This window comes from Myxine glutinosa, chromosome 8, assembly GCF_964187855.1.
Source record: "Myxine glutinosa chromosome 8, kmMyxGlut1.1, whole genome shotgun sequence".
Taxonomy (NCBI): Eukaryota; Metazoa; Chordata; class Myxini; order Myxiniformes; family Myxinidae; genus Myxine; species Myxine glutinosa.
Window position 1 is genome coordinate 101,718,838 of NC_136268.1, and position 15,835 is coordinate 101,734,672.

The 15,835-nt window shown below is 45.0% G+C and overlaps 1 protein-coding gene across 2 annotated transcripts in view; it reads right to left on the reverse strand.

The window, feature by feature from the left end:
* SURF4 (surfeit 4) overlaps window positions 1-14,634 on the reverse strand; it is a 37,917-nt gene extending 23,283 nt beyond the window's left edge. The window contains exons 1-4 of one of the 2 annotated variants that reach the window (XM_068124981.2): window positions 14,403-14,634; window positions 13,408-13,594; window positions 13,165-13,241; window positions 8,615-8,658 (exon numbers count right to left, since the gene is read on the reverse strand). In XM_068124981.2, coding sequence (XP_067981082.1) covers window positions 8,615-8,658; window positions 13,165-13,241; window positions 13,408-13,594; window positions 14,403-14,450 — 356 coding nt within the window. In that variant the 5' untranslated portion in view covers window positions 14,451-14,634. Of the gene's footprint in view, window positions 1-8,614; window positions 8,939-12,787; window positions 13,242-13,407; window positions 13,595-14,402 lie in introns of both variants that reach the window. The other variant, XM_078783599.1, reaches the window with a different exon arrangement.
* Between the last annotated feature and the right edge of the window lie 1,201 nt (window positions 14,635-15,835).

Genomic DNA, 15,835 nt, shown 5'->3' on the forward strand with positions numbered 1-15,835 from the left:
TGTGGAGTGCAGTTAGTTTATCCATCATCCTGATCATCAATTGTTGTGTAGGATGACAACATTAACAAGGAATAGCAAGGTGTTCTACGAACCATAGTGGTGGCTTCACTGTGACAGAGATGGGATGCCATACTCCAGAAAGACAATACCCACCCATACAGTCACGTGAAAAAGTAAGTACACCCCATGTAAAGTTTTGACTTTTTCAACATATTTCAACATACAGCTATTTGATCTTCATTTCAACAATATTGATAGATAAAGGTGATATAATATAACAAATATCATGAATCATTTACATTTTGTAGTCCATTGTATAATTTAAATAAACATAAATGCAAATTTCGCATGTGGAAAAAGTAAGTACACCCCTACATTTATCACTACTTCAAATACCTAAAATTAGAATCAGGTGCACCAGCTCAGGTGCAAATGATTAGAACATCGTTAGAGAGGATCTTGGAGGAACCTGTCTTATTTAAACCTCAAACATTTCGTTTGATTTGCTCTTTGTTGTTGAAGTGTGTGGCGTCACCATGCCTAGATCAAAAGAGCTCTCTGAGGCCTTCAGAAAGAAGGTTATAAAGGTTAGAAAGAAGGTTAGAAAGAAGGTTAGAAAGAAGAAAGAAGGCCTACGAGTCTGGGAAGGGATTTTAAAAGATCTCCAAACAATTTGAAATCAATCATTCGACTGTCCGGAAGATCATCTACAAGTGGAGACCATTCCAAACAACTGCCAACTTGTTCAGGCCAGGCCGCCCCAGCAAGTTCAGCCCGAGAGCAGACCGCAAGATGCTGAAAGAAGTCTCTAAGAACCCCAGAATGTCATCACGGGACCTACAGGTACCTCTTGCCACTGTTGATCTCAAAGTGCACGAGTCTACCATGAGAAAGAGGCTGCACAAACTTGATCTACATGGGAGGTGTGCCAGGAGGAAACCTTTGCTGTCCAGAAAGAACATCAGGACAAGACTAAAGTTTGCCAATGAACACCTAGGCAAAGACCAGCACTTCTGGAACAATGTGCTCTGGACAGATGAGTCAAAGGTAGAGCTATTTGGCCACAGTACCAGAAGACATGTTTGGCGAAAACCAAAGACAGCATTTGACCACAAGAACCTGATACCAACTGTAAAGCATGGTGGTGGAAATATTATGGTTTGGGGCATCTTTGCTGCATCAGGGCCTGGGAAGCTCACCATCATATAATCCACTATGAATTCTTCATTGTACCAGAGGGTGCTTGAGGATAATGTGAGGCCATCTGTCGGAAAGTGGAATCTCAACCGAAGATGGACCTTGCAACATGACAATGACCCTAAACATACCAGTAAATCCACCAAGGAATGGCTGAAAAGAAAGAAATGGAGGGTTCTGGAATGGCCAAGTCAAAGCCCGGATCTAAATCCCATCGAGATGTTTTGAGGGGATTTGAAACGAGCTGTGCATGCAAGAAACCCCTCAAACATCGCACAGCTGAAAGAATTCTGCATGGAGGAGTGGGCAAAAATTTCTCCCAGTCGATGTCAGAGACTGGTAGACAGTTATAAGAAACGCCTACTTGAGGTTGTTTCTGCCAAAGGGGGCAATACCACCTATTGGAGCCAAGGGTGTACTTACTTTTTCACATGCGAAATTTGCATTTATGTTTATTTAAATTATGCAATGGACTACAAAATGTAAATGTTTCATGATATTTGTTATGTTATATCACCTTTATCTTTCAATATTGTTGAAATGAAGATCAAATAGCTGTATGTTGAAATATGTTGAAAAAGTCAAAACTTTACATGGGGTGTACTTACTTTTTCACGTGACTGTATGTCATGAACATAGTGGACTGTTTGTGCACCAGGAGATAATAAATAATAACAATAACAAGTACAGATACATTCAAAGTACACCACCCCCATGCCAAATAAATAAACAACATCCTCCAGCGCACGGCACAAAGAGCCGGTATTGGGCGGGAGAAGTGTGCAATAATTGATTGAATTGATATATGTGGGAAAAGTTACATGGCCAGATCAGGAATCAAACCCAGGTCCACTGGAAAACCATACCAGTGCTCTGCCATCTGAGCTATCTGGGCGAATTACGTACCAGTAATTATTTAATCCTGTTCATTAAAATAATTGATTGATGAATTGCATAATTAAAATCAATAAATAACAATCATAAAATTATTTCTTCATCAATTGGCTAATAGCATACCTCAACCACCAGTGTTTCATCCTAAGCTGTAACTTTTTGAAAATTAATCAAATAAGTCATTAATCGAAAAAATAATAATAATAATTATTGATCAATTGACTAATCAATATAATAAATAATTAATTAATCAATCAAAAATATCCTTTTATAGCCAGATCACTTGGTCACTGTCATGTCCGAATATCTGCTTCCTTGCTCAAAAGGTGCCTGATATATTGCCCAGATGAGAAAGAAAATAAATAAGTGATTAATACCACAAATAAATAAATATTAATCGTAAAATAATTAAATTATTAATCAACTGGCTAACAGAATACCTAAACCACACCACCACCGTTTAATCGGAATCTGTAACTTAAATTTTTTTAAATTCATCAAGTCATTAATCAAATAATTAAATAATTAATCGACCAATTGGTTAATCAATCAAAAATACCCTTTACAGCCAAATCACTTGGTCATTGTCGTGTCCAAATATCAGCTACCGATCTCAAAAGGTGCCTGAGATAATGCCCAGATGAGAAAGGAAATAAATAAGTACTTAACTAATTGATAAACAAGTAATTTTTTTATTTTTTTTTATTTTTTGTATACAAGATCGAGGCTCGTGAAAGAGCGAACATTAATCACACACAAAGACAAACCGACACATAAAACATACAACATCGGGAGCGGTAGACAAGATGGGGAGAGAGGGGGAAGGACACAAACACAACATTTGAGAGCAGGGACCGAGAGACATGGAGACATCGAGAGATCTGAGAGAGGGCGAGGGCTTTGGGGGGGGGGGGCATGGGAAGGGGGTGGTGGGAGAGGTATAAAACATATGGACACTGCCAGGACTTCCAGGAAAGAAGTTGGAATTTCAAACAAGGTGGATCTGGGGTGAATTAGCGGGGGTAGAAAAGATCAAGGTTTTGGATGGGGGAAGATAAGAGATGGTGGTGAACAGCTGTTTTAAAGACCTGGAGGGAGGAGTGGGATTGAAGGGAGTGAGGGAGTTTGTTTCAGAGGCGGGAGAAAAGAGGAATGAAAGAGTGAAGGTGAGCAGAGAGCCGAGATTTCGGCAGTTTAACCATCAGAGGGTTGCTGGCAGATCTTGTGCGACCTGTAGGAATATTTGGGGGACAGAGCACAGAGAGAGCTGGGGGTGCAAGGCCGGAGAGGAGTCGGTAGAAGACAGAAAGACCACCTACCTGCCTGCGGTGAGTGAGTGAAAGGCCCTCAGAGATAGCTTCATCGCGGGAGATTCCAATAATTCTGAAAGCTTTGGTTTCAACAGCGTGAAGCCGAGCTAGGTGTGAGGCAGGAGCACCGGCCCATAGGGGAGAACAGTATTCCATTGAGCTGCGGATGAAAGCCTTGTATGTGGTGAGGAGCTCAGGTGTGCCGAGGAAGGACTTCGCACGACGGAGGATGCCCAGTCGGCGACTGGCTTTGGAGGCCAGCTTGGAAATGTGGTTTTCCCAAGAAAGATCATGGCAGATAGTGAGACCCAAAATCTTGAGCGACAGAACTTCTTGGAGAGGATTGTTGAGAAAGTAGATGGGAGGGTTGTCCAGTCGATCTTTTCGGAGAGACATAGTAAGAGTGTGAGATTTGTCAGGATTGAAAGACATGTTCCACTTGTTTGACCAGTCTGTGATTTTGTCCAGGTCTTCAGAGAGTGAGGAGGCAGCAGACTGCCGATCTGAGGGAAGAGGTATGGAGCGGCAGAGAGTGGAGTCATCAGCAAAGAGATAGAGAGGATTTTCGAGAGAGTCAGAGAGATCATTGATGAAGACCAGAAAAAGCACGGGGCCCAGAACACTGCCTTGGGGAACTCCAGCCTGAACAGGAAGAGGAGATGAGAGAAACCCATTCAGGGCCACACGTTGACGACGACTAGAGAGGAAGTCCGCCAGCCATGCGTGGAGATTTCCATGGATACCAAAGGAGGAGAGTTTGGTGAGCAGAGCGGGGTGCCAGACCGTGTCGAAGGCACGTGATATGTCGAGGGAGACAGCTCTAATTTCCTGTTTGGCATTGAGGACCTCCATCCATTGTTGAGACAGCAGAAGCAGCATGTCCAGAGTAGAGTGACCTGGTCTGAAACCAAATTGATGATCAGAGATCAAGCCATTGGAGAAGAGGAAAGATTTCATATCCGAAGCAATGATGGATTCCATGACTTTGCTGATAATTGGGAGAAGGCTGATTGGTCTGTAGTTGCTAGGATCTGTTTTTGCACCTTTTTTGTGCAAAGCGGTGATGTTGGCTGATTTCCAAGCAGATGGCAGTTGACCTTGAGCAAAAGAGAGGGTGAAGAGAACAGAGAGAGGGTGAGATAGAGCAGCAGAGCAGGATTTTAGGACCCGTGGGCTGATGCCGTCGGGTCCTGTTGCAGAATCAGAGTCGAGGGTTGACAGAAACTTTTCCACCTTGTCAGGAGGAAAGGACACGGAGTCCAGGAGCAGCAGGGTACGACTGGGTATGGTGGGTACAGAGAGGGATGGGTTTGGGACACAAGATTTAGAGGCAAACACAGAGTTGAGGCATTCAGCTTTTTCACGTGCGGAGTCAGCTGTGTAGCCGTTTGAGGTAAGGGAGGGGATGGAGGGGGAACAAACACCAGAAACGGATTTGACCAGACGCCACCAGGATTTGGAAGAGGGAGACAGATAAGAGAGTTCGGTCTTGAGAACGGAGAGATATTGTTTCCTGGCTCTCCTGAGGGTGGACACACACTTGTTTCGGGCTTTGTGAAAGGAAATGAGATTTCCTTCCGTTGGATTTGCTTTCCAGGAGACGAAGGCAAGTTGTTTCTGGGCAACAGCCTCACCACAAGATTCCGTGTACCATGGACGGGAGGAAGGGTATGACAACTGAAGACGAGATGGGATAAATCTGTGCATGAGAGAGAGCAATTTACTTTGGAAGAATTCCCAGGATGAGTTGATGTCAGAGGTGGTAGAGATGGGAGACCAGTCCAGATGATTGATGGCTGCTTGAAGACCGTGCCAGTTGGCCTGAGTGAAATGCCAGACTCGTCGACGCTGAGCAGGCTCCCTGAGGATGGTCAGAGAGATGTCCACTTTAACAAGGACATGATCAGATGATCTGATCGGAGCAGAAGAAGAGCAGCAGACATTTTCAGGGAAGTTAGTCATAACCAAGTCCAGAAGAGAAGATGTTCCGTTGACTGAGATCCGGGTCGGGAAATTGACAGATTGTGTCAGTCCCAGTGAGTCGCAGAAGTCCTTTGCTGAGGAGCCATGGCTGGTGAGAGAGGTACCCACACCCAGCCAACTGGCATGATGACAGTTGAAATCACCACATATGAGGAAGAGAGAGTTGGGATGAGTCAATAGAAGTTGGTCCATATCATCAGACAGCGAGATGTAGATGGAGTCATCACTGTTTGGTGGACGGTACAACACACATATGAACAAGAGGTGGGAGCGAAGGGGAAGCCGTAGCCAGAGGTATTCCTGGGGGTGAGGTGGAGAGAGTGCAGTGCAGGGCGAGTGAGGAAGAGAGTTTTTGATAAAGATAGCAACCCCGCCTCCAGGACGAGGCTCAGATCTATCATACCGGAGGAGGGAGTAGCCCGGGAGAGATACTATGGAATCAGAGACATCATAAAGGAGGAAAGTTTCTGTTAAGCAGATCACGTCTGGTTTGACAGAAGCAACCTGTATGGAGAGATCAGTTAAGTTTGAACGAAGGCCCCGGATGTTTGAGGTCCATACCGTTAATGAAGAGGAAGGGGGAGCATCAGATACAGAACAGGGGGGAGGAGGGGTAGGGTAAGATGTGGAAGAGGTGGAAGAGGTAGGGAGAGCTGTTGAAGGTGTGTCAGAGATTTCAGAATAGCTCGGAGAAAGGGAAGGATGGGGCGGACAAAAGGTTTGATGGTGATTGGGTGAGCCACAATGAGGTGTTATTTGAGGAGGGGGAAGAGCGAGGCAGAAGGTTGGGGGAGATGGAGGTGAGAGTTTGAAGGGGGAAGAAGCGGGGAGGACGCTTTGAGGAGGGGGAGTGAGAGGGGGGAAATTGAGAAGCAATGAGGGTGGGGAGATTTGAAAGGGAGGGGTGAGGGGGGAGTTTGGGAGGGAAGGGACAAGGGGAGGGATTTGAAAGGGATGGGATATGGGGGAGATTTGGAGGGGAGGGGTGAGGCAGGAGTCTAGGAGGGGAGGGGCGAGGGGCGTCTTGGCGGGGAGGGGTGAGGGGGTAGTTTAGGAGGGAGGGGGCAAGGGGGGAGATTTGAAAGGGATGGGTGATGGGGAAGATTTGGAGGGGAGGGGTGATGGGGCAGATTTGGAGGGGAGGGGTTATGGGGAAGATTTGGAGGGGAGGGGTGAGATTGGATTTTTGAAAGTGTACGATTTATGGGAAACGAACATTTATTGCAAAATGAGTTTCTTGTGACCTTCGAGTTAAAAATACGTTTAAGGACGCTGGATGGAGGATGGAGTGCAGGAGAGTTTAGGGAATGTAGAAAAAAGGCACTATAGGAGATGGATATTTTTTTTGGGATGAATTGATTTGGTGAGCAAGTCGAAAGCAGCCTTTTAAAGAAGAAGAAGAAAAAGGTGTTATAAAATATGACGGAATACATAACTTGAGGGGAAAGTGTAAACATTGAAGGTTAATGAGTGAAAACTATCTGGGGAAATGGGGGAGAAACACGTGGTCGAAGAACGAACGAACGAATAAGAATGAATAAACGAATGAGAACAGAGAAGGAAATGTTGTTTTTTTTTTGTTTTTTTTTTTAGTTGAGATTTACACAAGGAAGTAGGCTATGGGTGAAAAGACTGGGAATACAGAGAACGAAAGTTATTGGATCACAAACGACGGACCACTGAGAGAAAAACAAAGCCTCAAGGTTGTACAGTGCACACTGTACAAGGCCTCAAGACACGACACGAATTAACACGATTTTCAATACAGGTATGAAAGATTTGCACCGAAAAATCTTCGTCGGGACACAATATACGTACAACACCATAAATAAATACAGTTTTAACGAAAATACAAATGGGAACAATCACTTAACTTCGATTTCAAATCGTTCGCGACGCGGCAAAGGCCTTGCTCGCGACACGGCAAACAGACGATCAATTTATGAAAGATAAACACCGAGAAACAACCAAAGTTGCACACAATAACTTCACACACCGAAAGATAAATACAGTTTCGACAAAATACAATTGTGAACAGACTTAACTTCGAAAAACGTGGAGACCGTGTGGAGCTTCGAAAATCCCTCCCACCGTCTCCGAGATCTCGCGAGATCCCAATGAATTGATTAATGAATTGAATCGATTGAATTGAATTGAAATTAATGAATTGAATAATTAATGAATTGATTGATTAATCGAAAAACAAAACATACCGTTTTTGCCAAAGCACTTGCTCACTATTGTGCCGAAATTTCAGCTTCCAAGCTCAAAGGATGGCGGAGATATCGCCCATTCAAACAAACAAGAAAACAAAAAAACAACCGGAGTGAAAACTGAGTACTCCCTTTCAGCTCGCGTCATCGCTTGGGCCCCATTCGGTGCCCGGCGATGACGTCATGCAGCGCCTGTAGATGGAATAGGAAAGGAGCGGTGTACAAAAAGAGGCCACGTCGTCTGTGATGGGGAAATTTCACCATTTAATTTAAACTTAATTTTTATACAAAGCAGGTGATGCCAATGGCCTGGTTGTCTGGGTACTATGCAAACACTTAATGTAATTATTGTACCAACTCAAGAACATCCAACCACAAGAAAAAAATTAATTCACAAACACCATTTTTCCACCACGATGGACAATTTAATTTGGGAAGATTCTGCTAAATACACGACATAGTGGACCTGGGGATAGGGAGTGGGGGCCCCCATGTGCCTGGATTTGTGCGATGCCTCTTCCTGCATTTACCACAAACCTCTTCAACAAATAGGGGTCATCACTGGGAGATACAGTTTTAAAAAGCAGAAGTTGAACATATTTTAAACAATTTGGACTTTGCTCGTTACAAATGACAGTTAAGCTGCAAATGAATTCAGGTTCACATGACCAGAGTTACAACCGTGGTCACACTGCCTTGGTCTTGACCCTCGTCGGTGCAAAAGAAGGTCGATTTATAGGATTGCTCCAATGAAGGCTGAACCACCGAAACGTCTGCTTCTCCTTCTCCTAAAAATAAATAAATATTCGATGTCTTTCTACCACGTCTTGTTAGAAACCCTCGGACGGGAATTATATGAAGAATTGCAGAAATATAAAGGTACATTGGACTTGGATGTGGAGTCCAGGCATGATGAGGGTCAGGTGACTGTAACCACAATTAACAACACCACTTGTCAATACAACATCAAAAGTAGAAGCTACGAGGAAAAACCAAAAAAAACCAAAAGATTCTTACCTCATGAGGAATTTCAGATCCCAAAGAATACTGTAGGCAACCGTCTGTGTGATAAACACATCGGACAAGATAACAGCTTGTGCATAACTACCTCAGAATGATGTGTAATGTTTGTTAATATTCACAATTTCACTCTTAACGCCGACTCATCATCGTACAAACACTTAGGAACACTGCTCCGGATCAATTTGGTATTCATCGAGATCACAAACGTCATTTGGAAGACCTTTGCAAATGTAAAAAAGGACTTCCTACAAGTTTTCTGTTATCGGTAGTCAGGCATGAACTCAGGTTCCAGTAGCTGAACCAAGACCTGATGTTTACCTTTTAGCGGGGTGGCTTGGGGTCAATTTTCAAGATTACCGTTACCGGGCTGACAAAAGCGCCATTTTTGGTGTGAGGCTTCCTTAGGGTATATCAGTTGATTTTAGCCGAGGAGCCCTCTCGAAATATGTATGTAACCATGGTAACACAAACAAATCCAAGATGGCTGCCATTCATGATAAAATACCAATTTTCTTGGGTTGTAGTTGTTAGAGGAAAGCCAAATTGTATCAAAATATTACTTAAATATCAGAACCATGTCCTCAACATGTTCGGTCACCCTCCTGAAATATTAAAGTAAAACATAAAAATCCAAAATGGCCGCCATTTATGCTGAAATAGCAATTTCCTTGGTTTTTAGCGGTCATACGATGGCTAAATTGTACCAAAGTATGATTATATTATACCAGAATATTTTTATTGAAGCCCTATTTTTAAAAAAGATACACAAATAACCTACCACATATGGACAACATGGTTGTTTATTTCCCGTAGGTCTAAAGATCAAAGAAATCAAACTACATAATATTGACTGCAACATCCAAACTAATTGAATTTAAAAGTGATCTAAACTATTTTTTCTCAAGATAGTGCGTTCTTGAGACAAGGGTTTGAACATGGAAATAATGTGAATGTTTTAATTATGCTTTTATCCTAACCTTAATGTGACCCTTGTGGGTATCCGTAGTTATATACCTAATTTAGAGGGCGACATTGTGACTACAGGCTGTCTTTACTACAGCTACAGCTACAGCTAAGCACATGTATTGGTGGAAAGTTTTCTTTTGACCAGCAAAATATTCTCTACTATCCCATTTGACCAAGCTCATGAACAGGAGAACGCGAAAGTCAAAGGCTCTGGTGGTTGTATTGGACTCACAGGAAACCCTGTCGCATTTAGACGCTGGATGTTAACAGGTCCCGAGTTGGCCAGATTGCAAACACAGTTTGAGGAAGAATACTTTCCCAATGATGACCCAGATTTTCGGAATCATGAACAGGGCCTTGCATCACAAAAAACATTTCAGAAGGAAGTAAACAATCTTTCTGAAACCTTCAACAGAATGGGAAACCCCTTCCTTGATGATTTTGAAGAGCTAGTGACACTCGACAGTCGCAATTGCATGGATGAGTCTGTAGTATCCGCACTACGCACGGAAGACACAGGCATAAAGCAGTATCAGGACTATGTCAAGAGTGTACTTGAAGATCGCAGCTGCTCTATACATGACCCAATCAAGAAGAACTCACTGGCTCTCTTCAAGAGACCTAAACCCAAGGCCCCGACAAAGCAGGGGAAGAAGATCAAAGTGCTCCAGAACAATGTGGCACTTTTTGGCCAGTTGTACATTGCCATGCAAAGTCGCGAGGGTGACCTGAAGGAATTCTTTGCCCATGAGATACAACCCTTTCCACCTTCTCTCTCAGACTTTGGTAAGCTGCATTTACCAAACACAAAGTCCGATCTACTGAAATGTATTGAGCAGCCCGAGCAGCCTGAGCCACCTTCAACCTATGACTGCATTGTACTGGATGGTGTTGTCATTGTGCACTGTCTGCTGACTACTGCAGTCAGCACGTTCATTGAGTATGCAGACAAGGTGTTCATCCCCTACCTGGTGAAGCAGCTACAGAATGCCACAAGGTTGGATGTTGTGTGGGACACATACATTCCAGACAGTTTGAAGGAATCAACCCGGGAAAAGAGAGGAAAGGGTGTGCGCAGAAAAGTGTCCGGCCAAACCAAGCTTCCAGGCAATTGGATGGACTTCCTCCGTGATCCAAAAAACAAACAGGAGCTATTTGCCTTTCTGACGTCCAAGGTTGCCGAGTTTACCTTTCCATCAGGCAAATCCGTGTACATCACATCAGGTGAATCTGTAGTATCCACAGGCACCATCAACCCCATGCTGAACTGCAACCATGAGGAAGCAGATACGAGGGTCATAGTGCACATCGTGCATGCACTAGAGCAAGATATGAAGACTATTAAAGTGCGCACTGTTGACACAGACGTTGTAGTCATACTTATTGGTACATTTTATGATCTCATGGTCACTCAGCCATTGGTAGACATCTGGGTTGCCTTTGGAATGGGTAAGAATTACAGATTTTACAGTATCAATGCCATATGTGACAGACTTGGGGAAACAAGATCACAAGCTCTACCAGTATTTCATGCCCTTTCTGGATGTGATACCACATCAGCCTTCCAAGGTAAGGGCAAGAAGTCAGCCTGGCAGGCTTGGCAAGCCTATGAAGACATCACAGAAACATTTGTGTATCTGGCTCGTCACCCCTTTGAGCTTCTTTATACAGACGCTGATCACTTCCAGAAGATCGAGAGACTAATCATCATCTTGTATGATAGAACAAGTCCCTTGAGCTCCGTCAATGAAGCAAGACAGGAACTCTTCTGCCAGAAGAATCGATCAATGGACAGAATACCACCCACACAGGATGCTCTTCTTCAACATGCCCGGCGGGCATTGTACCAAGCCGGAATCTGGACACAGACATTTGCATGGACCAAGGTGTCAGATGTATGGGTACCAGTTTGGATATCAATGCCAGAGGTTTCCAGAGCATGCAGAGAACTAATCAAATGTGGTTGCAAAGGAGACTGTACCACATGCAAATGTGGCAATGCCAATCTTGTCTGCTCAAAACGTTGTGTTTGCCCATGTATTAAATAGACAAGTAAATAAGAACATTGCAGATGTCTAGATTACTGAGAAAGTAAGGATTTGCACATTGCACACTGAACATTATAATATATTTTTGTTCAACAGAAATCCCCCATGCTCACTACTGAATGACCAAAGTACTTGTACACTCAATTTTTTAAAATTATTTTCTTTAAAAGTTGATGACTGAGGTCAATTATATCATGTAGTGGTTATAAGTTTCATGATTGTGTGGCTACAAATTCCCCTCATCCCAAGTGGGACTGGGAGGTTTTTTTTAGACCAGGAGTATTGTAATATATAAAGCTATATCAATATGCAGTACCAGAGACTTTTGGGGGCATCCTCATTTTTTCAAAAACAAATGACATACTTTGCTTACATGTACCTCCAAGTCGGCTTTTTTTTGTTTCAGTGTTTTGTTTTGATTAATGTGCAGCCTATATCAGGTGTACATATGTACTTAATAGTCTAGTCCAAGCTGGATCCGACCAGAAAGGATAACCATTAGGAGTGCAAAATATCGAGCCCAAGAATTGGGTGTGTTGCTTATTGGATGTCACGCCTACCATTACAATCAGTATCCACTATAAACCAATGAGAGGTTTAGATTAAGTCTTAATCTAAACCTCTCATTGGTTTATAGTGGATACTGATTGTAATGGTAGGCGTGACATCCAATAAGCGACACGCCCAATTCTTGGGCTCGATATTTTGCACTCCTAATGATAATGTTGTATTTCCAGGGTACAATGTTTACAGCTTATCATTCGCAATAATTGATGACCTGGAGTTATAAGCAATGTATTCAAGCCAAAAGCTTCCCCCCCCCCCCCCCTAACATTGAGGGCGCCCTTCACATGAAATCACTGAATGTCCCTTTAAATTTACTGGTGATATTGTAATATCAAAATACACATTCAGTGTCCTAAAAATTTATATTTTGATACCAATTTTTGCTATCCATGACTTATATAACCCGGGAAATGTGTTTTTAATTACTGGATGGCGGCCATTTTGGATTTTTTGGTTTTACACGAATACGCGTAAAAATTCGCGAGGGCTCCTCGGCTAATATTGATTAATAGGTCATTAGGAGTGTTCATGCCAAATTTGGTGATTTTGTCCACCGTGTAACGGTAATTTTGCTAAGCCACCCTACTATTTTGATAACAAAGGAGAAAGCCTTGTTTTGGAGTTACTACAAAGGTGCTGCAAACATCTTGGGTCCCTTGGGTGAGCTTTACAATAAATGCCTCAAGAGGGGTGTATGGCACCTGCTTGAGCAGGCGAGGAACATGATCTTACAATCAATCAGTGCCAAAGAAACTGACACCCTAAATGAAGCGTAGGAATATCTCGCACGATGGATCAAGATCTGCTATAGACCAGCATGGAGGCCTTCGTTGATCAGCACGTCCATGCTGAGGCCTCCGTTTCCTAGCGCCTAGGCCTCCACATCTGTGTTCTGATAATCAGAAACCTGTTGTGAATATTGGATGCAGTTCATGAGAATAAGTGGAAAAGATATTCACCGACCTGTAACGCGACAATGACGAATAATCCGATGCAGGCCTGCGGTACAAACCTACGACTCAAAACGAGGATACAGCCCGCTGTGGGTATGGGTACAAGGAGGGTCGGAGTGGTGGGATAAAAATGGAAGTTTTGATATGAACAAATTGATGAATTGTAACTGAGGTGAAATAAATTAAGAATCAACCAAAGGCAACAGAGTCAGGAACTCGCTCTCAGCTCCTCCGGCTGGTCCCAGATCCTCACCGAGTTGACCGAGAAGGTTTACCAAGACAAAGAGATTAGCGAGAGCTGCTCCACACTGCCAGCTAGCTTCGATGTAGTCTCGCTGCTCTCCCCACTGGAACCACATGCGGATGCCATCCTCCAGGAAGGTGCTGATAAGGCAAAGGCGGGCCACATGTGGGAGGTAGTGATTTGTCACTCGCAGGAACTGAAAGACAAAACGTCACGTGTCAAATGCTGCTCAAACGCTGTACGAAAGTCAAGCAAGCAGAACATTGTTAAAAGGAGAGAGTTCAGATGTGAAAAAACTCATCTTAGAATACAGAATCGGGAAGGAAATCACAGACACAGGTAGCCCAGGTGTGGAACCCAAGTGGGTTCCTGGAAAATATATCTTCAAGCAATATGTTTGAAACTTACCTGGGATCAACTCAGAGCACCGAAATCTCACCTTTACCTTACTTGTGCCAGACCTAACACACAAGTACTGTGGTTGGGACTGTCAGAGTTACGGGATAATGTGAAAAGGCAGATTCTCATGTTCACCTGACATGATCAATGGCCACCCCATTATCTCATACACAGCTGCGCTTTCAGAAAATGATGCAACCAGCAGCCACGGGCTGCGTACGCAGCAGCAGCAGCAACACCAACAATTCCTATAATCGAAGGAACTTATAAAACTCCATTCCCATGCAGCGTCACGACTGAAGTGGTATACCAAGCACTGGACTCAGGATAGTCCAGCACTGGTGAATTGGATCTCCAAGGTCTAGTCCATTGATCCGGATTCCGGAATTCCCTTATATCCTTCCCTCATCCTCTCCAGCACCATTGACGCTTCCGACACCATCCGTGTGCCTCACACATGGAATAACCACGAGATTCACAATCCATCCATCCCTCCATGCTCAGAGTTAGCACAACTGAAAAGTTCACATTACCGCGCCAATGAGCCACAAAGATCGGCGGGGATTGGAACTCGGGAGAATGAAATTGGGATTCACGTGTGTTACCTTTTCTGCTGCATCTTCTGCAATGCCGAGAATCCCGTCTTGACCCATTGTGCAGGTCTCGGCCCAGAGCAGGAGCGAAGGAAGGGATGAGGAGCAGGATCCACGCGCTGGTACCGTTATCCGGAGATTTACCCACTTACCTACCCCCGCCCGCCTAGTCTGGAGGCGCTCATCACACCCTGCCACGTCGAACAGCAAGAACAAAAACGCCCACTCTCTGCGGCACCGCCCACTCGTAAGGCACCGCTGACCGCTGTCTGCATACAACACGAGCCTCTGCCCACAGCACCGCCCTCTCAATATAGCACCGCCCTCTCCATTTCACTTTGCTCTCTGAAGAGCACCTCACACCGCCCTCTTCCCAGTGTGTACCCCGGTTTAGAATAGGTACACCGTATCCCTGCGCATCGTAGGAGGCGACTAAGGGTTGGCGCCGGGAAGGGCATCCGGCCATAAAAACATTGCCTCAAACAGGGAACCATGATTGTCATGGGGCCCGCAAGGCTATTACCCTGCTCTAGCGGGGAAAATGGCCTTAAAACGATCATTCATTCATTCTAATAGCACCGCCCTCTCCGCATAGCACCGCCCTCTCTGTATAGCACCGCCCTCTCTGTATAGCACCGCCCTCTCTGTATAGCACCGCCCTCTCTATATAGCACCGCCCTCTCCACTTCACTGTCTTTACTCTCTGTATAGCACTGCCCTCACAATATAGCACCGCCCTCTCCACTTCACTTTACTCTCTGTATAGCACCGCCCTCTCCGCATAGCACCGCCCTCTACACATAGCACCGCCCTCTCCGCAAAGCACCGCCCTCTCCACTTCACTTTTACTCTCTGTATAGCCACTGCCCTCTCCGCAAAGCACCGCCCTCTCTATATAGCACCGCCCTCTCCACTTCACTTTACTCTCTGTATAGCACCGCCCTCTCCACATAGCACCACCCTCTCCGCATAGCACCGCCCTCTCTGTATAGCACCGCCCTCTCCACTTCACTTTTACTCTCTGTATAGCCACTGCCCTCTCCGCAAAGCACCGCCCTCTCTATATAGCACCGCCCTCTCCACTTCACTTTACTCTCTGTATAGCACCGCCCTCTCCGCATAGCACCGCCCTCTCCGCATAGCACCGCCCTCTCCGCAGAGCACCACCCTCTCCGCATAGCACCGCCCTCTCCGCATAGCACCGCCCTCTCCGCATAGCACCGCCCTCTCTGCATAGCACCGCCCACTCCGCATCGCACCGCCCTCTCTGCATAGCACCGCCCTCTCTGCATAGCACCGCCCTCTACGCATAGCACCGCCCTCTCCGCAAAGCACCGCCCTCTCCGCATAGCACCGCCCTCTCCGCAAAGCACCGCCCTCTCCGCATAGCACCGCCCTCCCCGCAAAGCACCGCCCTCTCCGCAAAGCACCGCCCTCTCCGCATA